We start from the raw sequence: 27335 nt of genomic DNA, 5'->3' as shown, positions 1-27335 counted from the left end.
TCTTTGTGCCTCAAAGAATGAGTAAGTAAAGTCAAATTACAGTGTTCACAGTCACAGACCCCATAGCGCCCCCTACAGTTTCATGTATTTTCTGTATTTTTTACAACTTTGGCCACACCCCCTTGAAATACAGAAGTACATACAGACTTAAGATTGGATATGTCACTTATATAGGTCACACTTAACATATGAGTAAAGTCAAAATGCAGCCAGCACATTTGCAGACTCCGTAGCGCCCCCTAGAAATTCAAACTTTTCTACGTTTTTCTCATCTTTGGCCCCTCCTACTGGCAACACCTAATGAGGTAGACGCCTGAAATTTGGTATGTTAGATCTATGTATCACACAGAACAGGAAAGTGAAGAAAAATTACAACTTCTATGTTCACAGACTCTATAGCGCCCCCTTGAAATTCCACATTTCTGAACTTTGGCCCCGCCTCCCAGCAACATACAAGCACCTAGAGGCCTAAAATTTTATAGACAAGTTTGTCACTATAGACCCTATCAAAATATGTGCCATATGCTGACATTCCATGAAAAAAATGGAATTTGCCATACCAAGCCCTACATGGCTCCTTTGCTTCTTTCGATGGTACTTTTTTAGGATATCTTTGGACTCCGTCTTGACAAAGCATAAAAAGTTGGTACAATATATATTTTTTCTGTAGATCACACATTTCTGGATCAATATAACTGAAAATATCAATGTTTTAATGTTTTTGGGGGAAAATATTGAATTTTAACCATTAAAAGTCACCACTGTATGGTGCAAAAATGACATATTGCAAGCATTTCTCTTGCCCCACAGTGGCTACTGTAAGTCACATGCCTGTAAATTGTTTAATTTAAGCACAGTACACATTAATCTGTCAATTCAAGTGCATATGTGGATGTATGAGTGGGATTTGACTTATTTATTTACTTACAAGTATAAAAAGTCATAGCTGTTGGCTGCCAAAATGATGCATTTCCAATAATCTCTCCCATCCCACAGTGGTCACATTGAATCCAATGACCAGAAATTGTTTTATTTTACCCCAGCCCACATAAACATGTCAATTCAAGTACAAATATGAATGTTAAAGTGGATTTTGAATTATTTATTGACTTTTAAGTACAAAAAGTCATGTCCATTCGCTGCTGAAATTATGTATTTCCAAACTTCTCTGCTGCTCCACAGTGGCTACAATGAATCAAATCTCTGAAAAATTGTTTTAATTCAGCACAGCATGCACAAACCTGTCCTTTCAAGTAGAAATGTGGATGTTTAAGTTATTTTTTAATGATTTATTTACTTTTGAGTACCAAGATCCATAGCCGTTGTCTGCCATAATGATGTATTTCCAACCATCCCTGTTGCCCCATAATAGCAACATTGAATCAAATATCTGAAAATGGTTTAGCCTAATTCAGCTCAGCACACATCAACTTGTCAATTTAAGTACCCACATACAGTATGTGCATGTTAAAGTTGTTTTTTGAAGGATTTATTGATGTGTAGGTACTAAGTCAAATCTGCTGCTAAAATTATTTATTTCCAATAATCTCTGATGCCTGGGAATAGGTTTGTTTTAGCACAGCATACATCCACCCATCAACTCAACTAAAATGTGGATGCTTAAATGCAGGGTGCGATTTCTGTGTGTGTGGGGGGGCCCTTCTGGAATTGATGTCCTTCTGGTATTGATGTCTCCTCTTTTGTGGCTGTATGTAACTCCATTGATAATGATTAAAATCTCAAACATATCCCCCCTTCTGGGTCTTCAACAAATCACACCTCGCTTAAATGGGTTTTGAGTGAAGGTTTGTGTGTATACAAAACATACTTACTTTATTTGGGAAGAAAATTACTTGTTTGCATACTGTGTATTTCCCAAACGTTTTCACCTCAAGAGTTTGAATATTCATCAGTTTCAGAATGGCACACATCTATTGAGCCTAACTGTATATGACTCAGGAGAAACAATTCCAAGTGGGTTTTCAGATATATGGTGTGAATATAATCAGTGGCAGTGTGTCTGCAGACTTCAATGCATCTAAAATGGCGTATATTATATTTCATTAAAGCTGTTATGGTGATGTATAGAATATTTTACTTCTGCAGCCTGAATGCCAAAAGAGTAGCCTGCATTTCAGGTCTCTTCTGCCCTTATCTCACACTTTCACCAAGTGTGAAAATGATTCATTTGTTTTGAGAGTATGTAAAAACACCAAAGAATATGTGTTAAATAGGACCTACAAAGGAGAACACATAAAAGTATATTTGCAGGATTTTCACTGATTTAAGGTATGTGTACAAAAAGAATCATAGTTTGTTTTACCTGCATTGAACAACACACCAAAGCAGAGGTGTCAAAAGTAAAAGTGATTTTGTGGTGTAATTACAACACTAGCACATGGCATTACATAGCTGTTACACCATTTACTCTGTTGTACCTAATGAGATAGATAGACTGTGTTGTTACTAAAAAACACTGAAAACCTAACAAGGACAAACAACAAACTTGATCCAACCAGTGCAGAGTTAGCTGATCGTAAGACAAGTACATGGGTCTACTGGTTACTTAGATAAGTTGCTTATGTTGGAAGGAAACTGTGTTTCTTTTTTTTACTTTTACTTTTGACACCTCTGCCCCAACGTCATTCAACTCATCTTAACAGAACCAATGTAACACAATACAGCACAATATTTGGCCTCAGTTTAATGTGTAGCTTCATTCAAAAATGGTCATTCAGCATCAGAGTAAAATGAAGTCAACTGTGTATCCCCATTTGACTTAACATTCTAAGGAGGTACTGTAATTATCCGTCATACCAAGTGGTGATGGGCAGGTCCTTTGAAGTAAACATACCTAAAACATGTTGTGCATAGTTCAGAATTCTTAGCAGACATTATTATTGCTTAGCTATTTAAACTATTGATATATCAAATATGACCTTACTTATAGGGGATCATGTGCAATTATCGCTGTACAGGCCTTTATTATGCCATGACCAAGTGAAGATACACTGCAGTTCCAAAGTCAAGTAATGATTTCCAGTCATGTAGTGCATGGTGAGCTGGACAGACATTCTTGGGGGAGTACAGAGCCTGTGCATAGTCTGTCATATTTTATGCAGTTACAGTCAAACTTTGCAGTTCTTGAATGATGATGATGATAATAATAATGCTTTCGTTTCATATAGCACCTTTCAAAACACCAAAGGATGCTTAACATAATATTAGTGTAAGTGTATCAGTATACATGTACATGTGTGTAAGTATGAAGGTGTGTGATTGTGGACACTAGAAGCCAAAGAGCGTCCAAATAGAGATGAGATTTAAGGTGTTGTTTAAACTGATGGCCAATGAAGGGGCATTTTGAATGTGGTTCAGTAGGTTATTCCAGAGGAGTAGGGCAGCTACATAAAAGGCTCAGTCACTGGTGGCCTTGACACTGGCGCGAGGGAGCGCGGGGGAGCGCAGCGATGGGTGATGGAGGATGTCTGTGAGGTGCCAGATCATTGAGGGACTAGAAAGTGAGGAGGAGATGCAAGATTGGACGGGGAGACAGTGTAGCAATAATGTGTAGTAGGTCTGAGTGTATGTTTTGTGTTTGTGGATTCATGTAAGGTGTGTGTGTGTGTGTGTGTGTGTGTGTGTGTGTGTGTGTGTGTGTGTGTGTGTGTGTGTGTGTGTGTGTGTGTGTGTGTGTGTGTGTGTGTGTGTGTGTGTGTGAGTAAAAGAGGAAACACGGAATTAATAAAGGTGCTCTACTTTACTTTACTTTACTCTACTCTACTCTACTCTACTCTAGCTGTCAGGGTACGGGGGTGATGTGCTGCCAGTTTCAGCTGTGCTGTTTCAGGATCCTGGCAGGAGAATTCTGATATTGTGCATTTCCAGGTATGGCGAGTCAGGGTCAAGTTTGGGAGTTGAGCAGTGGCTGATGTGGCTAGGAGTGGCAATTCAGCATCCTGACAGTCTAGTAGATGAAGCTGGTGAGTCTGGTGCACACGTTCCTGTGCCTCTACACGGAGGGCAGAAGGCTGAGCAGCATGCATCACTGCCAACCGTCAGTCCTTTAAAGATGAAGCAGGGGGTATGTCTTGCAGGGGGGAGTGGAGCCTCAAAGGCACTTGTAGCTTGAGCAGCTTCCCACACAGTTATGCAGCTGAAGAGTATGGTCTTAGTTGTTCCTCTGTGGATAGAAGAAGATGTAAATGTGTGCATCACAACAAAACGTAAATGAACAATCCAGAGACATAATAATGGCTTTCCATTTCTTGGTGTGTTTGGGAAACAATGCATTAAATATCTAAACAGCTTCCAGAAACTTGCCCTGTACTCCCACAAGGTGGTTCTGGCCCCCAAACTGTTTCCTGTCATTGCCCCTAAATGGTGGAATAAGCTAGGGACTGCCACAAGACCAGGGTGATCGCTCTCAACTTTTAAACAGCTTGTGAAGACTCATCTCTTCTAAGAGCGCTTCCCTATAACAAAACTACTTGTGAGTTTACTTTGTCCTGTTTACATACTGAATAGGTCCTCCAGTTAGTTTACTGCAGCACTTTTTGATATGCTTTACTTGTATATTTAACTGCGGTGTTCCTGCGCAGTCCGCTTACCTGTGATATAGCTGTACATCGCTGTGGCGAGCTGGGAGGTTAGCATGGCCCATTCACTGCAGCACTGACAGAGGGAGAGACAATGACATTAGGTTGAGAAATATGGTTTAGAGTACTTCCACTGAGAGCCACCTTCATGATGCACCCTACCACTGTCTGATTGGTTGTCTATACATGTAAGTGGACGTCAAAAACATCTCAGATAGGATAAAGGAGTACAAGTTGCAAAAGAATATGGGAGTTACAACAGTATGTTAACAGTCTATTTTAATGCTACAGTGCAAACCAATAATGAGTACATTCCTTTAATGTACAACAGAAGTCAACAGAGGTTAAAGCTGGAGCAACAGACATTTCGGACATAGTCCATTCTCAATGTCTCCAGTAGCTACTGGATCAAGTGATAACTACTTTTTTGGAGCGGACGCACCAAGCAATACATGAATCAAAAGTGTAGGCACAGAAGCCGACCTTGTTGGTTTTTGTCCTTCAATAAAGTTCTGTGAGAGCCTGCACACCTTGAAGGCTTCTTTCTCAGCAGGTGCAGCTTTTCAAGGGACTTAAATAAAAAGTGGTGAACCGTGAAGAAGCAGTGTGGTACTCTTCTTTGTGTAAACTGTCCTTCAATAAAAAAAATCTGAAATCTCATGAGCTTGAATGTTGAGTCATGCAGCTCCAGGCACTAGGGTCACGGTGAATGTTGCGCTACGCAACATCCAGCATCAATGGGTTAATACACCATCTGTGAAGTGAAAGCCCAACTGGGAAACTCCAACTCCCATTGTCATTGTGACACAGCATTCCACAACACAAGAGTACACTGAGTGCCCGAAAGGGAGCAGTGTGGCGGGGCCGTACCATCCTCAGGGTACCTCAGTCAGGGAGGATGGGGGAGAGCATTGATTAATTACTCCCCACACCAACCTGGCGAGTCGGGACTCGGACCGGCAACCATTGGCCTACAAGTCTGAAGTCCTGACCACTTACCCATGACTACCCCGAAATTACCACAGAAAAGAATTTTTAAATAACACTTCACACAAAGTTTTCATTTCCCATTTCTTGATGTAAGCAATAACACCACATAGAAGAGAAAAGACAAACAAAAAATCTGTTTTAGTTTGACGCTATTGGAAGACCATCAAAGCTTTACTCATATGTCAAAATACTGTGTCGAATGTGGTCCAAAGTTTTAGGATACCCTAATGACTTTCCATGGCGACCAAAACATGTTTTACATTCGTATTCTGGTTTAGATTTGGCCTAATTATAATGCTTCCATGCAGAATTTTGGTCACAACCTCAGCACAAAAACATCAGCACACCCCCTGCAATCTCTGGTTAAGAACTGCTGGTGTAGCATACATGGGGTAACAACAAGCAATTTCACCTCAGTACAGGACGGTACAGTGTGAATAGGAGCTGAATAGCTGCTATTGAAAATATCTAGTATATCTAGAATATCTAGGCATACATCAGTGTATGCCTAGTGCAGGGGTCAGGAACCTGTGGCTCTTTTGGGAACGGTATATGGCTCTTACTTATCTAGGGTCGCCAACCATCCCTTGAAATATGGAATCGTCCTGTATTTATGAATAAAAGTACGGGTTCCATATAGAGTTGAAACGGGACAAGGGAGGTTAACAAGTGTTAAAATCCAGGACATTTCATCTAAGAAATACAAAATTCTCCCAAACCCTCACCATAATGAAGTTGACAGTTGGCAACCCTATACTTACCTGTTATCAATAAAAGCAATAACTTGACAGTACACTCAAAATTGTTGGGCTTAATTGAAATACCTGATTTTGATTGTATTCAGTGTTTTTAAAATGGTATGGCTCTCGTGAAAATGTATTTTAAAAAATATGGCGTTTATGGCTCTCTCCACCAAAAAGGTTCCTGACCCCTGGCCTAGTGTATGCCAATTCCCCTTCACCTCATCATAAGTCTGCCAATGCCCTTCTAAGCATTACAAAACAAAATAGACTAATGTCCCACAATGGCAACTAAGCCATGACCCATTAGCCAGGCTGTGCCCTCCAAGTGACGAGACACTTTCAGCGTTGCAGCTAGTCAGGTCAAGAGCAATGCAAGTACTTGTCTGAGTTCCAGCAAATACGGGAACTCCTCCCAGAGGTCAGTCATGCCGTTTGGGAAACGTTAATTGTTATGCTCTTGGTCAGACCAAGTCTCGAAGAGATTTGAACCTTGATGATAATAAGGCTACTGACCCATCTCAGCTGTCTCTTTTCCCTAACACCCTCTGGGGGGGCTTTAGTGCCCCATTGAGACACACTACCCTAAACAGACACCTATGGCCAATGTTGATTTTCTTTTTGAAGAGACAAACTGGACATTAGTGAGGGAATTCACTTTTGCACCACCGTAGTTACACAAAAATGGAAAATATGTCAATAAGCTATATTTGAAACTTTTTTCAGTTGTATGCAAGGAGGTCTACTTACTGTATCATTAGTTGTATGCCTTGCATATTAAAATCATTCCATGCAAATTTTGGAAATTGCTTCTGTATTTGTGTTCAAAATGTTACTTTTCAAAGGGGTGTACTATAATTTGTATGCATTGTATGTAGCCTACTGTTTGGACAGTGAAAGTAAAACAAACCTTTCAATGTAATTTTCCATGGTGAGGCCGCACACCGTGACTGTCAGCATGTTCCATCATCCTCTCCTTAGCATCGTCCTCCATTACAATCTGTGTTGAGCTGCTGTAAATGTATTGAGAATTGTTACAATCAGACAATTGCAATTTACTTTTCACATGGAGATTTACTATGAGTTAGATGAAACCACTTTTGCCACTTGTGATAGCGCTCAGACAGTCATTGTGATGTAATCACAGAGCATTCACATTCATACTAATAAGGACATACGGAACCTTTATATTATTTCATGCCTTCATCTTTAAGTAAGTTACTGTGCAGTTAATTAACTGTAGGCTATTGTTCTGCAGAAAGTTGGGGTTAGGGGCATTGCTCAATTGAAGTTCGGTCACAGCAGAAAGTGTAGGGAGACCACACAAATTCTTTCCCCAACACCCCAACAATTTGGGCATGGTTAACTCAGTAGGCCTACAGTACATGTGACAGTAACGTCAAGCAGTAGGCTACTGACAGAACCTGCCCAAACTCAAAATACCCTAATGTCAACGGTTCAATCACTTTTATACCCAGTAAAGGGTGGATTGAGACTTGAGTCATCTTCCAATGCAAAGTATGACTCATCATACATTGCAAACTCACAGTGTATGAATTAAGTAGTGACTTAATTCGTACACTGTGAGTTAGTGTACATCTTGTGTAACATACCATCACGTCCCATGCACTCCGTTGAAATACTTTCTTTTCCTCTGCGACACCTGGAAACATAAATGAAAACAATTTGAAGAGAAGAATGCACAGTGGATCAGTGTTTTTATAGTACACAAGAATGGTGCAATCAAAACACTACTGTTATATAACTTAAATGGCTTCCTTGGCTTTTACTGGATTATCTGAGGAGTATTCGTTCATTGCGAGTACATTAATTACCATTCTTTTATGGCAGGGGTGGGGAACCTTTTTCATTCAAGGTGCCACTTCAAATTCATCCGAGGGACGTTAAAGTCCTGCGAGGGCCATATTACGAACACAAACCAGGATTTCCCTCTGCACTTTAGGACTACATTGAAGCAGTCACCTATAACAGACCCCACCTTCTCTAGGTTCCCTAAATATAACTTAGCTGTATTGCAAATGTGAAGCTGCATGTCATGTGAAGCTGCATAACATTAAAACTATATGGGGGGGAAGATAAAACTACCTCAAGAGCCGCAAACGGCCCTCGAGACATAGGTTCCCCATCCCCACCCCTGTTTCATGGGCTTTAGCTGTGGGTGTACCCTCCCGGATCGGCTACTAAAAAGGCCTTGCATGCAAGCCCAAACAGCCACCTTAACAGTTTCGTCAGAACGACGCTAAACGAGGATGGGATGACTAATCGTTCCCTGGCTGTTTAGATATTGAATCAATACATTTCACTCAAAAATAGAAGCTCAAATATTGTAGTTCCAGCGCTCAAATGTGATTTGACGAAGGCTAACCTAGCCTGCTCATCTTGAAAACAAGCTTGACGAACGGCATATGAAAAACAAAGTTTGACACGACCCAGCTGTCAAGAATGCCGATGCATGTTACAAAAATATTGATAGTTTGATCCTATTAACGGCATCAATGTAGGCTTACTTACCAATAAGGACAAGGAGAGAACAATTTCACCGTGGAAGCAAATTGTCAACAAATTGGCTGTCAACTGCTACAGGCATCCGCAAGGAAATGACATCATTGCAAGCGCAATCATTTCCAAACTTCATTTATTTATTTTTTAATCCAAAAAAACAATCACGTTCATAAAAATAGCAGTAGGTTAAATACTCAAAAAATGCGACATTATGGGCAACTATTCGACTAATCCAGCACATTTTTTTCAAATTTCATAGGCGCACGCAAGCCCTCTTCAGGAAATGACATCATTTCTATTACAGTAGGAAGCAAATGTTTAGTTTTTAATTCATCCTGAAACTAATCCGATACGGTCCGAAGAACAAACATCGGGGAAATAAATATGCCTATTAAAAAGGTATGCAATATATGCCGCATCTACTGTATAAAACTTTATTCGGATAAAATATTATTTGCATAGACTATTAATCAAATTGACCATAAAGTTTGATATTAAATCGTGGCTTTTTAGGATAGGGCTTCGATGGAAATGCTATTGTAGTGAGAAAGCAGGTAGCCTAAATAAATGTTTATTTCTGTTATAAATGCGTGCCGTGTCCTTTCATGGACCAGAACAGCCTTGCTGCGCATGTGGATAAGAAAGCTTTTCGTTGTGCAGCTTGCAGCATGAAACTGCCTTCGCATCGGATACAGACGCAAATGGGCTGCCTTTCACTCGAACGCCGACGCCACGGGTCCTGACAAAGCGTCTGTATTCGAGGTAATGGGGGTGAGAACGTGTTGCACACACACACGCAGCAGGCACAGTGACAGGCAGTGACCGTGACCCTTTTTTAACAGCAGTAGCCTACTTTTCAGTGCAATCCTGGCTGGAGAAAATATTGTTGCCCATTTATCCATGAGGAAGAAGTTTAAGCAGTCATGAAATAGGTGGTGGTGCTGTCGCACAGTAGCAAACATCTTTCTCTGCATTTTTGTGGAACTTCTCCACTCCCTGCGCTTTCATGAACCTGCTACCCGACGGTCATTGTTTGAATTTTTTTCAATGTTCGCTAATGTTTGTAGGCTAATTTAAGGGTCTATGCGTAGGCAAAAGCCTTCTGATAAGAATCACTTTAGTGCCGATCGCAAAGGATTCGGAAGTGTGGAGTTTTGCGACTTGTTTCAGTCAAGGACACTGAAATAGGAAGTGAACGACCCTTCCACGCTTTCAAATGAGTAGGTGCGATCGAGATGTGTCAACGCATGTATGCGCATTTAGACAGCAATGCACCCTGGGTGGAAAATGCTGCATGACGGTTAGATTTCCTGTCAAACTTCGAAATTTCGTCGACGTTGCGTTGACGAGGTGACATGTCACATGGTGTAAAACTATCGCGGGATGAATGCGGCTGCAGTCAGATCTTGCAACCTCTGCAGTTGCTTATCCCCTTCAACGCTCGTCGGCGCTCGTCGGCGGACTGCCTCCGAGGTCACGCGCCCATGAACTGGTTGGTCAACAACTCACTCACGTGTGTATATGGGTCTTGTCTCACACCTCTACACAAGTTTGCGCAGGTCCCCACTTCAGCTCCTCCTCACTGCCTGTCCCCCCACTCCTCACACGTGGTGTGTTAGTAGAGCAAACTGGTGCGAGCTCATCGTCTCGTTCATATTTGTGGCCGACTTTAAATGCGCTGTATTTAATAACACCCACATCGTGACAACAAGTTCTCGCTGACGTCCGTTGCGCAACGTCGACGCTCGCAATGAAGTCGTATGGGCTTACTTATTTCAATAACGTCCTGCGAATGCATGCAACCATGGACACACAACCATGTCAACGAGAGCGCGTGTCACGTGCCATCACAACTTTGCATCAAGCAAACAATATGCAACAGCTTGCAATACGCGCACGAGAGAGAGATAGAGATAGAGAGAGAGAGAGAGAGAGAGAGAGAGAGAGAGAGAGAGAGAGAGAGACGTCTTCCAACAAGTGCAGTGCCATTGTAATGCACTGAATGCTAGTCCAGGCTGATAACAAATGCGCAATAGAGACAGAGCACAAGAGAACCACTGACGCACTCGCACACAAATCGCAGAATGCTGTTCATGTCAGCAAACAGGAAAACGTGCGCAATAAGCATTAGAAAACACCCAAACTGCATGTCATCAAAACATGCAGAATTGCTTTAGAACGCTTTCCTGAACATAATGTATTTGCGTAGCACACATAACCAGCTAAACCAGCTGTCAGTGCTGCCGTCCGAAGCTAGTAGGCTACAAAGCAAAGTTCCGTACCTCTCATAAAACCGTCTCTGTAGAAAGCCACAATACACAGAACTAAACCAAAATACTTTAGGAAATATGACACCAGAAGCAAAGTACCCTATAATATTTGCCGCGGCGGGCTCAGTGATGAATGAAACAACTTAGCCTACCTGTACTGCTACCATCCGATGCCTTCTTCCTAGCCCACATGACAACTGGATTTTGGCTACGATTGAAACTTGTCACTTTCAATACATTAACTTTGGTTATTTGACTGTTCTGCCATCAGCGACGCCACGACATAGGCTATGTGTTATTCCAAGTGGGAAATGTAGAGCTGTCTTTGCTAACTAGAACTACTAGACTTAAATTTGCGGGCTATGTCTGACTGGAGGTAGCCGCTCAACAAGTTAGAATTCCGCTGATGGAACTAGAACTTGTTACTGTATCTTTTTTTCAGGAGCGCGCGAGTTTTACGCACAGAAGCAAAAAGCAGGCTATCTGCCTTTGTAAATTAATGGTGCCCAATGGAGTCTCTGCTCTTTAATTTGCTTCATGCTGCTTCTTTTCTAATATGTTGCATTGTCACAACATTCATAGAAGACACAATAGGCGTAATATTTATTTAAAAAAAAAAAAAAAACTTCCTCCACTGGTGAAGGTACCCACAGTGCGTACGGCCGTACGGCTCCAGGCGTCCTTGCCTGCATGCACCTACTGTACCCCGCGACGCTCTTGATTACTGGTATACCCACAAGTAGGCCATTTTTTCATAACGTGCAGTCCCATATTCCCCCGAAGTCGTTCTAAAATATCGACAGCAATTTATGAGTGTCGCGGCCATGATTTTTTTTACACATTGGACGCTCTGGCAGTTTTTTTTTTTACAATATTTTCTTATTAGCCTACAATATGTTATTTTAATCATTGATTTCCCCAAATGGTAGGCCCTATTTTAGTTTGACAATTTTATAGAGAAGTGTAGACAAGAGGAAATAATGTAATAGCCTATTTTAGTCGACTAAAATGAATTTAGATTTCGTCGACTAAAATTGTATGAATTTTAGTCGACTAAAACTAGACTAAAACAAAAATGATTTAGATGACTAAATTGTGACTAAAACTAAAATTACATTTTCGTCAAGAGACTAAAACTAAAACTAAATTAAAAATTCCTGTCAAAATTAACACTGGGTAGAGCGTGGGCCCTAGGTAGTGCGGGGGCCCTAAGCCATCTGGGCTGAGCAATGCCTCACTTTAGAATAGGGACCCTTATTCCACATCTGTTTTCACACTGTTCAGGATTTGTTCACACAGTGTACCAGGAGATTATACACATTGTATTCTGGCCCTTACTGCTTACTCATAAATAGAAATCTAGGTCTACTAGGTCCTTACTAAGGTTATTTTGGTAATAAATCCCTTATTTTACATGAACAAGACTAAATGTCTAACAACTGTCTGATTTTGCTTAGTACATGCCTTACAAGTTACTTACACAGGCATTAATATTGTATGTATTAGTGCTAATAGATGTAACCCTAAAATTAAGTGTTACCAGACAATGTTGTGGTGAAGTGCGGCACACACCTGTTTAAGACTGGGCTTGGCTCGCCATTCCAAGATGGCAGCCTTCCAGAGAACATGGCCAACTTTTGGGCTAATCGATGAACTCTGCCTAGCAAGGGAAGCAGGTGGAATTTATCATTGGTGCCAGACTTGATCTGTTAGTACAACAAGCAGGCCAGATCAATTCATTTCCGCTCTTGTTCCCACGCTCTTCTTTGCTCTCTTGCTATAGTGCCACAGCACCTGCCAGGTGTGTTAAAGAGAGCAATTGATTTAGAGGCAGAGAAGAGACTACATGAGCGCTCTAAGCTCATTGTTCATCACTGAGAACCTGTCAAAAGTCAAAACTATAATGTATTTAGAGTCTGCTTGCTAGAGGGAGACCAACTTGTGTAGTATGGTAGCTTGATTATCATCGACTTTCAAATCTCTTCGAGACTTGGTCTGACCAAGAGCATAACAATAAACATTTCCCAAACGGTATGGTTGACCCACCTCCCTTAGTTTGGTAATGATTGTTTGCTCCCTGACAAAGTGAGAGGAGTTCCCGTTTTTTTCGGGAGCTCAGAATCGTGTTTGTATTGTTCCTGGCCTGACTAGAGGCAACGCTGAATACGTGGCGTCACTAGGAGGGCACAGCCTGGCTAGTAGTATGGCACCTTGCAGCATGGTTTTCCTTAATTCTCCACAGACCGCATCAATTTATGTTAGCACAGTCTTGGATGAGCTCCCAATTGTGAGGTTTGTCAATTGTGAGGTTTGAGTTGAATAAGTATCGTATCTACTGTGCACAAAGTACAGTATTTAAGGCCAAGGATGCAGGCTTTGTGGTCAAAAGTACTGGTATGACAGTAGTGTCAGCACATTTGTTTCAGTTTCCAGTGTGTATGGGCTTGGAGCTGCCACCCTCTTCACCAAGATAGCAGCCCTGTCTGCTATCCCAGACACCTGAAGGCAGTATCTGTAATTGCATGTACTACAATTGGTGTTTAAACTTTGAAACAGAGATATATGAAAAGTGTGCATACTTGTCATAATTGTTTTGGGCAGCAAGAGTGGAGGAAGATGTTCACATCAGCGTCCACATATTGGCACAATATATGTATGCATGCTATCTTAAATAGGCCCATTTCCATTGTCTGTTCTTGTATGTGTTTTTGTGCACACACATGTATGTGTGCCGTGTTGTGTGAGACAGAAAGAGAGACTACCATATGTTTGAAATGTCCAGCTCAGATAATTCAAGGTCTTTTTGAGTGCCAACAAATGTCACATAGTTTGAACTGTGTCTAAATGAGAGTGTCTTCAGCTACATTCAGCTCAACTTTTTTGCACACTATTAAATCCTCTGTCACACAATGTTAAAGTCTTTAACATGAGGCCATATCAGCCTGCCAAACTCTCTCACTGGATTGAACTTCTATCACATTGTCCTTGAGTCACCATCCAACTCTCTTGGCACTAACAAAACCTCAAAACGTGATCAATCTTTCATGCATTATGAACTTTTCACTCGCATATTTGCAAATTCAAACAGCTTGATTATGTGTGAAGACGCAGATTTTATTTGATCACACATTAATTATTCCATCTGATGTGTACTACTTTAACTACTTTGGAAAATAATACATATAAAACTACTAAAATAAATAATATAAAAATATAATAAAACCATCATGTCACTGCTTGAAAAGTACCACACCCATCCACTCATAAAGTACAATACATGGAAGTATTCTGAAAGGTTTGAGTTTATGAGTGAGAGGGTTCTTCAGTGCATTTTTAGACGCTGGATCATTTGAAGTGACTGTGATGTACTGTGGAAATATTAATTATAAATCTGATGGGAGCCAGGTCCATGGATACTCAGGATTCTCAACAGTTTTAGAGTTTTTTTCCCACAGAGCCATTGATTTGTCCATTGATTACAGCTACGCTAGACGGCTTTCGCATTAGTAAGCTCCTGAGTCAGAAGATTTAGGTTTTGGGTGAGGGGAGGGTTGTGACCCCTACTGATTAGATTTTACCCCTGATAGGCAATGTACTCAATCAACTATTTTAATAGATCCTATGTCTGTTGAGTCTTCCCCTACAGGGAAACTGAAAACAACACTTGTCAGCTCACAAATTATGCACCAGCTGGAGTGGTTTTATGACTTAAGCAAAACAGGGAGAGTGGGATAAAGAATGTTAGTATGGTAGTAAACAGCAGTGAGGCGATGTGATAATTGCTGTCTGCCAAGGCCACCATTTATGAATAAAATTCTGGTTCTGATCTATTGTCCCAGCATAACAATACAACAGGTTAAGGATCCCTTTGCCAAAGTGCAGTGGAGTGTCCATAATACTTCCTAATCTCCTGCTCTCTCCTCACCAACCTGACTTAAAACAAAACCCCTCATCTGCCCTCATAATGCCACATGATAACTGGCACTGTTAACGGATAAGTAACACTAGACATGAATTTAGCAGGAGAATACCGATAGTTTTGGTGTAATGGAAATATAAAAAATATCTCTCATTCAGCCTCTTCAGATGGAGAGAAACATCCTCTAGAATGAACCGTTCACACTAAGATATTAACATTACAAATGTCTTAGCTGTTTTGTTTTGTTTTCTTTTTTGTATCTTTTTTTATAATATATTTTATTAGGCTTTTTCACCTTTATTAACCAGACAGGACAGTTGAGAAAGACAGGGAGTGAGGAGAGAGAGAGGGCAAAGGACCTCAGGTCAGGATCAAAACCGGGTCGCCGGCCTAGTACTATAGCCTCTTGGCTCCAGGCTTGTACGAAATTCAGAATGGAAAGAATTTCAATTCAAAATAATGCCATAATACGAACAGTAGGTGGTGCCGTTACCTTGAATTTCTTTGAATTTAATCCAGACCCCCCATTGAAAGTACATAGAACACCACCACCTAGTGTTAGCATTATGGCATTACTTTGAATTGAAATTCTTTCCATTCGGAATTTCGTACAAGCCTGCTTGGCTCATTGAGCCACCGTGCAGTGTTTTGTTTTCTAATATGAACCTTTTCAAAAGTAAGATAAAAAGAAAGAAAAAAATATGCCACCTTTTGGTTTTTGTTTTAGCTTTTACTTTCAGAAATCTAGAGGATCCACAAAATGATTTGAGCAGAGCAATTCGCCCTGCTTTTGGTGGGTGTTAATGTTGTTGCCTAGGTGTCAGATGTCAAGAAGTAAAGACCAACTGAGATTGCTTCCTGTAGGATACGAAAGGAAAAAAAGAAAAAACATGAAAGGTTCATAACATGAAAGGGTAAGTTGACAGACAGGTTGCAAATAGCAGTTTCGAGGGCAAATGCGTCCTCTGAGTTGTTTGCCTCTCCAGAATAATGTGAAGAACATCAACGCAAATGATGATGATTATGATTCCTCTGACAACATAAGAACTGATAAAGACTTTATCTCATTGCTGCTGCTCCAGCATACTGTATGTGTGTGCGTGCGTGTGTGCATGTGTGCGTGTGTGTGTGTGCGTCGCCCAGGGCAGAGCATGTAGCAGAATAGCTGATGAGGTGCTGGATACACTTCATTTGACTCTGATGAAATAAACTAATAAGAAAGAAAATAAACTCCAAATGTCATTATCTAGCAGTTTGAAAGCCACTGTCCTCACAGAGCCTCCACATCACCATACACCCACCATTGTACACCCTACACCCTCACCCTACCACACTGTAGTGCCAGAAGGCTGCTTCCACTTGGAGTAAATAGAGACTCCTCCAACAGAAGTGCAGCAGCCGTTCACATATGCATCAATCTCATTGACCATGCAGCGCCTCTCGCACAAATAATCACACACAACTTAGCCCATGCAAATAGGCCGCCCACAGCAAAATTGACACTTATTATTCAGTACATTTTTCATTTGATCAGACACGACTTGAAAACAAGTCAATGAGAGCAAAAGACTTGGAGTTAAACACCCAATGAGGGGTGAAGGAATCAGCCGTGGACGTGGAGTCAGGGCGCTTTATTTCTCCATTGTCTGAATTAGTAAAGCCCACTCCAGAAGCCAGAGAGGAGTGTGCCAATGGATGATGAAGTGGATGTTCTCTCAGTCCATTTGCCAGTGATTTGATTTTATCAGCTCTTTACTGATTAAGAATTGAGGGCAATCACACGGTAGTGCAAATGACTTTGTGGGAGCGGTTGCACTTGCTTAATGCAGGCAAGCATAATCATATGAACGGGGTAGACGCACATGTTTACTGAGTATATAAGTGGTGGCGGAAGTAAGAATGCTGGAGATGAAAATGGAGTTTGTGTGTGTGTGCAACACTACCTTCTCACGTAAGTTGCTCTCTACATTCAAGTCACTGCTCTACCCTCACCCCCCTCCGGTGGCCACAGACCTTAACCCAGACAACTTGTTTTTAACTGAAAAGACGGCAAACATTAACTAGCAATTCTGTGAGCCGCCCTCCTCCCCCAAAGATCCCCCCTGGCAACCATGCAGACTGCTGCCACACATGAATTTACTCTGCTCTCTGAAGAAGATGTCTCCAGACTCATCACAGTGAGCCGTCCCACTAGTCCCAGAACCTCCTTCAAGACATTGCCCAAACAGTGGTCCCAGCGATCACATCCATCATGAACTCACTGTTCTCTGGCACTGTCCCCTCCGCCTTCAAACAAGCAAGGGTAACACACCACTACTGAAGAAGCCTGCACTGAACCGTGCTCAAGTAGAAAAGTACTGCCCTGTCACACTGCTTCCCTTCATATCCAAGACACTGAGGGAAGATGCAAAACGGGTTACCAACCTCCTAAATCAGAAAGGACTACTGGACCCAAAACAATCTGGTTTCAGAAGTGGACACTCAACTGAAACCGCCTTACTCTCAGTAACTGAAGCTCTAAGGACTAGAGGACTAGAAGGACTAGAGGGAATATCCTTGGTCCTCATCCTGCTAGACCTGTCTGCAGCCTTTGACACAGTCATCACAAGATACTCCTGAGGATACTCACGACCATGGGAATCACTGGTGTTGTCCACTCATGGTTCAACTCCTACCTAAATCAGGTAGATAGCAGGCTTCACTCAGGTTTCTTGATAACTTTTAAGGGTGCTGCCCCAAAGAATACTTAAAATCAAAGAAAAAGGGTGCGCACCTTGCATCAATTTTTTTCTTTTTTCTTTATTTTTTGTGCACAGACGCGTTTCCACACTGAGGAAGGCACACGCCGAAACGCGTCTGTGCACAAAAAATAAAGAAAAAAGAAAAAAATTGATGCAAGGTGCGCCCCCTTTTTCTTTGATTCAACTCCTACTTATCTGGGCGCACCTTCAGTGTGTCATGACAAGGGAAACTGTCTATGACTCACACCCTCTCCACAGGTGTACCCCAAGGACCAGTGCTTGGGCCCCTTCTGTTTGCAATGTACACCTCCTCTCTGGGACTAGTTATTCAAACACATGGGTTCTCCTATCACTGCTATGCTGATGACACCCAGATGTACCTGCCATTCCGTCCAGAGGACACCACGGTTTTGGGACGCATCTCTGCCTGCCTCACCGACTTGTCAACTTGGATGAAGGACCAGACCACCACCGACAGCTGAACCTGTTCAAGGCAGAGCTCCTGGTGATCCCAACTTAAGACTCACTCTGTCACAGCATCAACCTCAAGATGGGCTCCACCATTGTGACCCCAAACAAAGTCACCAAAAACCTTGGCACCAGACCTTGGCGTTGATGACTGTCATGCGCAAACTACATCAACTCAGTCACCTGGACCTGTCGATTCCAGATGTCTAACATGTGGCAAATCAGACCCGTGCTGACCCAATATTCTACACAACGACTGGTTCAGGCCACAATCATATCCCGCGATGACTACTGCAACTCCCTCGTGGCAGATCTACCTGCCTGTGTGCTAAAACCACTGCAGATTGTCCAGAATGCGGCGGCATGATTGGTATTCAATCAACCCAAAAGGACCCATGTTACTCCTCTATTCATTCAGTTGCACTGGCTAGCGATCGCCGCCCAGATCAAGCATAAGGCCTTGACCCTTGCTTACAAAACCATCGCAGGAACGACCCAAGTTTATCTGAAGGACTTACTAAAGCCATAATACTAAACATATTATGTTGATGGAAGAGAAATGTGCTCCTCCAGCACAAGCCGTCTGTCTCTGCCACCTGCTCGCTCTAGGTACTCCCAGTCAAGACTGTTCTCTGTTGTTGTTCCCCAGTTGGGGAACAGTCTAACAGAGGGAGAAAGACTAAGCACATCTCTTTCAGCCCTCAAGAAGCAAGTAATGACTCTCCTCTTTCATGACTATCTACTGCACTAATGCTTGAGCTTGCCTAGTCCCAGGCCAGCTTCTTAACATGATGTGTGTATATGTGTGTACTCTACTTTAATTAAAAAAAACAAAAAAAAACAAAAAAAAACCTAACTTACCCTTCTTTGCATCTGCACTTGTTGTTCTGTCCTGTGCACTTTGTATCTGCTAGTGATGTTAGCTATGATTATGTACTTGATTGTAAGTCGCTTTGGTTATGAAACGTCTGCCAAATGCAATGTAATATAGTGTTGTGTGTGTGTGTGTGCGTGTGTGCGTGTATGTGTGAGAGTGTGTGTGTGTGTCTCTGTGTGTGCATGTTTTTCTATCTGTCTGTCTGTCTGTCTGTCTGTCTGTCTGTCTGTCTGTCTGTCTGTCTGTGAGTTATGTTTTTGTAGGGAAATTGTTATGAACATGTGGGCGATATAAAGATATGATTTTGGAGCACCTCTCATTATTAACAAAAATAATAATGTCCTCAAGAGGCCCTGTGCCAGTAAGTGCAAACTGGTGTGTGTGTGTGTGTGTGTGTGTGCGTGCGTGCGTGCGTGCGTGCGTGCGTGTGTGCGAGCATGTGTGTGTGTGTCTGCAATCAGCAGAGGTTTAGTGATACTTGGCAGTCTGATGTATGTCCACAAGTGTGTGTGTGTGTGTGTTTCAGGTGGAGCCTTACCTGCCTTATGAGTATACCTGTGAGGGGATGCTGGAGAGACTGAATGCCTACATAGAACACCAGGTCAGATTCCTCTATACGCACACACAATCATATCCATGCTCTCTCTTCTCTCTCTCTCTGTCTCTAGCTCTGTCTCTCATTCTCTTTCTGTTTCTCTCTCTCTCTTGCTCTATCTCTTTCTGTCTTTGGTTCTTCTCTTGTTCTCTCTCTCCCTTTTTATCTGGTTCTTCTCTTGCTCTCTCGCTCAGACACATACCAGCAAACCTCTTTCTCTCTCACTTTCTTGCCCCCATTCTTTCACACACACACACACACACACACACACACACACACACACACACACACACACACACACACACACACACACACACACACACACACACACACACACACACACACAGTGTGTGTGTGTTGAGCTATTTCCTGAGCTATCTGTTATCTGTATAATGGTCTGACAGCCAGAGAGAAATGGAGGAATAGAGGGCAGTGGCCTCTGATCCCCTCTCGGGGTCGCTGTCTCAGGCCTGTCAACATCCCAACACCACGTTGTTACATGCATATAAACGTACTGTACACATCACTGGGTCTGGCATCTAGAATGTGGACTCTGCCTACTGATCTCTTGCTCTCTCTCTCTCTCTCTCTCTCTCTCTCTCTCTCTCTCTCTCTCTCTCTCTCTCTCTCCCTCTCTCACAACACAACAACAACGGTCACATGCACATATAAACACACACACACACACACACACACACACACACATACACACACACACACACACAGACCCATGGCTATGTTCTCGCACATATGACGTTTGTCAGTGCATTGTTTATCGGTGCTGTATTCTGGTATGAGTCGACTGAGTTCAGCTGAGAGGCAAGGCTAGTGAGGTGCGGTGAGGTGCAGTGTAGTGCAGAACGGTGCCCGGCCCCTGCGGTGGGGTGAGTGAGTGAGAGAGAGAGAGCGAGAGAGAGAGAGAGAGAGAGAGAGAGAGAGAGAGAGAGAGAGAGAGAGAGAGAGAGAAAGTCTGGCCTGCAGGGGGAGGCCAACCAAACACTCTCACTGGGCAGACTGAGATGTCAATACACTGCTGCTACAACTGCTGCTACTGTTTCTCAGATCAGCAGAGATGGAGCTGATATTGAATCCTACCCTCACCCTGGAAGAAACATGCTGTTCTATAGCTAGCCAGTTACTGTGCTGAGATTGTGAGAGAGAGACAGAGAGAGAGAGAGAGAGAGAGAGAGAGAGAGAGAGAGAGAGAGAGAGAGAGAGAGAGAGAGAGAGAGAGAGAGATAAGGGGGAGAAGATGAGAAGATGGATGATTTAAATCAGTTTTATCTGCCTTCGCAAAGGAATTCTCTTCTCTGATTGGCTGATGGGGTGGCCATTAATTCCGTGGAACTGGTCAGTCGTCAAGCGTGTGACTAAGTTAGACGCACTTAGAATATTCGTTTGGAATACAGACGGTGTCCAAGGAATAACGCTGTAGAAACCTGCACATTATCTACGGAAAATTAAGAAATCACAACGTCGGCATTCCAGGCCAAAATTCTAGATGCGTCTTACTTAGTCGCACCCTTGACGCAATGCGTCTATCTCGCTCACAAGATTCTGGTGCAGTTGGCTTAGATCCCACAACTTTTCAGACAGTAATGGATTTTAAAAAGTACCCTACCCTAACAGCAGATAAGCGGGATTACGGCCTTCGAGGTCGACCGATTCCGCTTGGCGGAGGCAACTCTGTGCTGCACACGTTGCCAGAGTTCGGAGCCGCCGCCTCACCATTAACTTTGTGGAGCCGGTCACCTCGTCGGCCGTTATCCCTTAACTTACTTATTAGTCTCAATCACATTGCTCAACCACATTTCACTCTCCATTACTCTCTGTATTGCAGAGCACTGAGACATAAACTCTGCTATTTACCCGATCAACATTTAAATGCTCCCTGATGCATATGCAAACACATTTAATATAGCCTGATATGTTTTGCTTATTAAGAGGGTATTTTCCTAAGAGAAACCTAATAGTTTCTCTGTTTCAGCTTTACTCTGTGATTTAGAGATGTTAGTGTAGGCAGGGCTCGACATGTTTCATAAGGAGTCCACATTACATACAGCTGCGCTAAACATTTTTAAGGGGCCTTTTTCGCCTTCATTTGTGATAGGATAGCGAAGATGACAGGGAATTGGTGGGAGAGACAGACAGAGGAGGAACATGAAGAAACCTTGGGCCGGAATCAAACCCGGGTCCCCAGTGTAACAATATGGTTTCCTTGCCGTTTTATCCAAGGCCAAGTTAAACATTTCACAAGCAGTGTGCATTTGAGCATTTTCTTGACACGCAGACATACACCCACAGATACACCCACGCATGCATGCACAAACGAACACATGCACACATGCAAGTGTATGCACATATACACACAGCATCAAGATGGGTTACAAAGACTCATTTAATTAACTCTACAAGGAAGGCCTACTGTATGTACAGTTTATACATGTGGCTTCATTTTGACTATTCCCCATACCAGGACTTCTGCCATCCAGATGCCCCGTTTCCCCTGGTGAACACCTCCAGGTCCTGGCCAGGCAACCCCCCCAGCCCCTTCACACTGCTGCCCAACAGCAGCACCCTGGTGTGGGCCCCCAACGTTACAGCACCCCCCTCTTGGCCTCCCCTGTCTGCCATGCTGCTGGTGCTGGCCCCTGAGGGCCTCTCCTGTGTCCACACATGCCAGGAGGAGAAGCTGCTGTGTGAGCCGGTGTTCTGTCGAGATATGTTGCCTCGTCGAGATAAGCGACCGGTAGCCTTACTCAATAGCGGTGTTCTATCGATTTGTGCTGCCTGATCTAAATGAACAACCTTGATTTTCCGTGGAAGATGTTTCAATTGGCCATGGTCCACGTAGGACTGTTTTAATAACCATTACTTTATTTATTTCACGGACAGGGGTGTGCAATCGTTCGTGCGGAGTTTAATAAGAACGTGCGGCTGCTGACCACTAAAAAAACGTTAGCCTCTCGTTTGAGCAACTTAAGAAACGTGCCATATGAAATAGACTGAGCTGAGTTTGCGCAAATACAGGACTGGAGAAAGTGTTTGGGATCAGGGCCTGGCTACGAGTTGTTTAATGCAGCCATTTGCTGTTGGTTTGGTTCCAATACGACGTGGGCCTGTATCTCAAGGCAACATTGCCATATGAAATTATGTGCTATGGGGATAAACAAGCGCGGTTTAGAGATTCCCAGATAGCAGATAGCGTATTGTGGCTTTATATTGGCAGATGTCTGTCTATTTATGGGCAACCTCTTTTAATGACCGGAATCATATTTTCAAAACATCCCCACCAGTGCATTTCTTACCTATTATTGTACCAAACCAGCCTTAGGCTACTTAACCCATAGCCTACGAGAGTATGCAATTTCCGAACCAGTAGTCTACTGCCGCGGTTGCACAATTCGATGGGCAATCACCCACGAAAACCGCCGCGAGGGTGTGCGCATGCGTGCGCATGCTCAGTAGCGAAAAGGATAACATATCGACGGGTCGCTCATATAGACAGGACACCGGCCTTCTTCCCCTACGTCAACAATCTCCAGGCCTTCACCACATAAGACACCACTTTGGATGTGTGTGTGTGTGTGTGTGTGTGTGTGTGTGTGTGTGTGTGTGTGTGTGTGTGTGTGTGTGTGTGTGTGTGTGTGTGTGTGCGTGCGTGTGCGTGTGTGTGTGTGCAGAAAAAGATGGATCTTGATTGCAGAAAGTTAATGTCCAGCTGCATATGTGGGATTGTACAGGAAGATGTTAATTCCTGCTTGGCATTGCTGCTTGTAAAACCTCCTCCGGTGCCCATGGGTCAGCTGCAGGATCGTCAGTCAGGAACCACTGCTTTATCAACGTTTCGCTCCTTTAATCCTGAAACGTCTAGCGTGTGGCGGAGCAGCGACAGGGACGTCTCCCTGTCACCCCCTGCAGCTGATAGGTGTTGTTCCCTGCAACTGTTGTCTGGGGGTTAGGTGTTATTCCCCCAGGTTCTGTCCTTCCTCCGCAGCCAGAGCCAAAAGCTCCCTTTCTCCGCCTCCTCTGCCAGTTCCTTTGTTGCCTTCCTTAGCCTTCCTCCGTTGACTCCCACATCCTTCAGGAGGCGTATGGTTGACAACCCCATGAAGCCTTGGCATCCGACCTCCACTGGGTAGATGGTAGTCTTCCAGCCCGCCTCCCGGCACTCAGCAGCCAGCTCGGAGTATGCCTTCTTTCGCTCAAAGGCAGCCTCAATCCCTTCCTCCATTGGCACAGTGAGCTCTATGAGGGATAACGCTCTAACCTTTACAGACCACGCCACTATGTCTGGTCGGAGAGATGTGGTGGTAATCTCTGTGGGAAACTGATGCTTCTTGCCAAGGTCAACCTTCATGCTCCACTCCTGGCCAGGTGTGAGGGGTCTTGCGGTTTCTCTTTACCTGATGCTTCTGATCCCTCCTTCCTTGACAAAGGTGGTGGGTTGCTCTGCCGGCGATGGTGTTCTGCTTCCCTGTCTGAACTCCTCCAGCACTTCGGCTATAGCTTTCTCAAAACCTGGTCATGGCGCCATCTATAGCGGCCCTGAGAGAGGGCGACTTTGCAGCCTGACAAGATGTGCTGGAGGCTTACGTTTGGGGCATTGCAGAGTGCACAACCTTCCTCATTTCCAACCCACTGGTGGAGGTTCCGGGGACAGGGAAGCGTGCCGTAGGTTGAGCAAATAAGGAAGCTGAGTCTTGCCTGTGGGATCTTCCACACGTCTGACCAACTGATGTTCCTGTTTGAGATACTAACTGATCATACTTGGCAGAAATTCCCAACCAGGTAAATTAACTAATTAGGAAAATTGTTAGAAGCACAAACAAAACAAATAAATGACAGGACTTTAATTTACTTTTGTCAAAAGCGTTGCCTACCTTCGGTACAGTTATAATTACCAGTACACTAATGAAAAAGATAACAAGAGGAGCCACATACACACTGCCACATCATTTGTAAAATGTCACTTCATTAACTGCACAGTATAATCACCTTAATTGGCAAAAAGTTATCATTCTAATTAGTCCAACTATATTACACGTATTATGTGTAATTTAATGGTAGTGGAACATCTTCACTGTATGAAGCATTTTTGCATTTTTCCCAACGCACATTACATGTACGTACATACGGAAGAATTTGAATTGCCCTCAATGCGTAGTTCCCACACAAATGATACTTTAATACAGCAGCCATTTTGTGAAAATTAACTTAGCCCCCAACCCGGTCTATAATCAGAAGACAATAAGAAACCAGCTCGTAATGTGGCGAGCGCGTGAAGCTTGTAATGACAGAAGGCCAATTGAAACTCAAGCACCAGGCCTGTGATCACTGTGCTCTTTACAACTGGAGCTTTGGGACATGTTACAGGTCTGGGAAAAGGGTTTGGATTTCTACAAAGTCAAAGACAGACACACATTACCCAGGCATTAGTAGTGTCAACAGCTGTGTAATGAGGAGTGGTGCTGTGTGCAACATGTTGACATGATGGCCGTGTTAATGGGAAGAACTCATTTGAGCATTGTTGTGTTGTGTAATCCAGGAGTTATTGAGAATGTGCTCCCTTAAGTTTATTACATGGTGCACAGCAAATGTTGTTTGATGTCAAGTCGTCCTCAGTGTGTGGGTCTTCTCCACGGAATCCAAACGCAGTGTTTAAAAAGATTGTTTTCTCATTTGAGCATGTCGGCTTTTGCACTTGAGAATGTGCTCTCCTGGCTATATCACTCTCTAAGTTATAAAGCAAACTGACTAAACTCTCCGTCTCGGAAAAGGTTTGGGTTCAGCCAACAGAAGTGTCAACAGCTGTATATTGAGGAGTGATACTGTGTGCAATATAATGACACATGGTCATGTTGATGTGGGTAATTCACTTGAGGGTCATTGTGTTCAGAATGCACTCTAGTTAGTTATAGTTCTTATTGTCCTCCTCCTTATCTCCTCTCTTGATCCTTTCTTCGTTATCTTCCTCTCAACTCCATCTGTCTTTTCCTTTTTAGCAGACCTTTTATTATTTATTTTACCTTCTCTTTTCCCTCCTTCAACCCCTTCCACCTCCTTCTTCCACCTCACTTTCCAAGTATACTTCACCACCTATCCTCTCCAATGTTCTAATTCCCCTCCTCCCTCCTTTGCACTCTTCTCTTTCCCTCTAATCTATCCATCTCTCCTCTCCTCCCCTCTGCTCTACCACTTTCTCCTCCTCTCTCCTTGCCCCCTTCACTTCCCTCTCTTTTACTCTCATCCTCTTCTGTCTTTGTTATCATCCACTTTGCCATCTGTCCCTCTCTCCTCTCCTCTCCTCTCCTCTCCTCTCCTCTCCTCTCCTCTCCTCTCCTCTCCTCTCCTCTCCTCTCCTCTCCTCTCCCCTCCTCTCTCCTCTCTCCTCTCCTCTCCTCTCCTCTCCTCTCCTCCTCCAGGCTGCAGGTGCAGTGTGAGGCTCTGGAGGTGGAGGTGAGCCACCTGTACCCGGCGGTGTCCGCGGAGGAGGCCGAGTGCTACCTGCAGAAGGAGCCTCTGCTGTTCAGCTGTGCGGGGGCCGGCCCCAAGCACCGCCGCCTCTGCCCCTGTCGAGACTTCATCCAGGGCCAACAGGCCCTCTGCAGGGACTGCCTATGAGGACCAGGCCACCTCTCAACACAAGCTGGGGAGAAAGCCGCTGGCCCCATGCCCACTGCACTGCACTGCAGGGCGGCCTCAGGGATGGTCAGCTCTGGGGCTACAGCAGGAACCTCTGGCTGCAGCTGGTTCTGTGGAAAAGCTCCATGACTGGACATGTGACTCTCCACCTGTAGCTCTCACTGAAGTGATATGAGAGCTGTGTGGTTGTCTGGCTGGGCCAGTACACAAGAGTCAGTGTCAACATGAGGGAGCAGTGTGATCATCAGTGACATTTAGCAACAGGTGGTAGATGAAAGGGAGGAGGTTACAGTGGCACTTGGAGGATCACTTAGTCTGGGCCTCTGAGTCTTCTCTAAGGTAGTGGTGTCACTTGGTCTCCTTGACTGATGTGGTCGGTGATGTTCACAGGCTTCATTTGCATGAAAGTGTCAACATTTCCCTCCAGACACACCAATGATGTGTCACACATCTACAAAACGATGACTGGACTGTATGATGGAATGAATATGAATGTTGATGAGGGGAAATAGATGCTCATAGTCAATACTATTACATAGTCCAGTGTTTCCCAACCAGGGGTACGTGTACCACTAGGGGTACGCGAGCACACTGCAGGGGGTACGCGGAAAAATGTAATTATTATAACAAATGTATGGAGTAGTCACATCAGGACAGAGAAAGCGATATAGAACATGAATTAGGGGGTACTCACGGCACAACTAAGATGCTTAGGGGGTACGCAAGACAAAAAAGGTTGGGAACCACTGTCCTAGTCATACTATTCATCTGTTGGGTGGGAGCACCAAAAAACAATTTGCACCGAAAACCATCCAGATTTTTTACCAAATGAGTAAAATGATGGGTTTGTTTGTTTGTTTATTTATTTATTTATTTATTATGTCTGGACACCTCTGAAATCATCTGTTGTCTAAGGTTTTTTAATTCTCATTTTAAATTAAAAAAATCTTTATCTGTACCATTTTGTCT

The 27335-nt window shown here is 43.5% G+C and overlaps 1 protein-coding gene and 1 long non-coding RNA gene across 2 annotated transcripts in view; one reads left to right on the top strand and one right to left on the bottom strand.

Annotated features, from left to right (window-relative positions):
- Positions 1-26888, top strand: part of LOC134459368 (alpha-1,6-mannosylglycoprotein 6-beta-N-acetylglucosaminyltransferase B-like) — an 87384-nt gene extending 60496 nt beyond the window's left edge. Inside the window, exons 10-12 of the mRNA XM_063211712.1 lie at positions 19653-19727; positions 22198-22445; positions 26147-26888. Coding sequence (XP_063067782.1) covers positions 19653-19727; positions 22198-22445; positions 26147-26345 — 522 coding nt within the window. The 3' untranslated portion in view covers positions 26346-26888. The remainder of the gene's footprint in view (positions 1-19652; positions 19728-22197; positions 22446-26146) is intronic.
- LOC134468670 (uncharacterized) lies at positions 2688-8938 on the bottom strand. The gene is made up of 5 exons (XR_010038886.1): positions 8861-8938; positions 7942-7991; positions 7239-7341; positions 4611-4674; positions 2688-4183 (listed from the first exon to the last, which is right to left on the bottom strand). It is a non-coding gene; the product is annotated as an uncharacterized LOC134468670 (long non-coding RNA).
- Positions 26889-27335: the final 447 nt, after the last annotated feature.

This window comes from Engraulis encrasicolus, chromosome 2, assembly GCF_034702125.1.
Source record: "Engraulis encrasicolus isolate BLACKSEA-1 chromosome 2, IST_EnEncr_1.0, whole genome shotgun sequence".
Lineage (NCBI taxonomy): Eukaryota > Metazoa > Chordata > Actinopteri > Clupeiformes > Engraulidae > Engraulis > Engraulis encrasicolus.
This window is presented reverse-complemented; position numbering and strand designations above follow the sequence as displayed.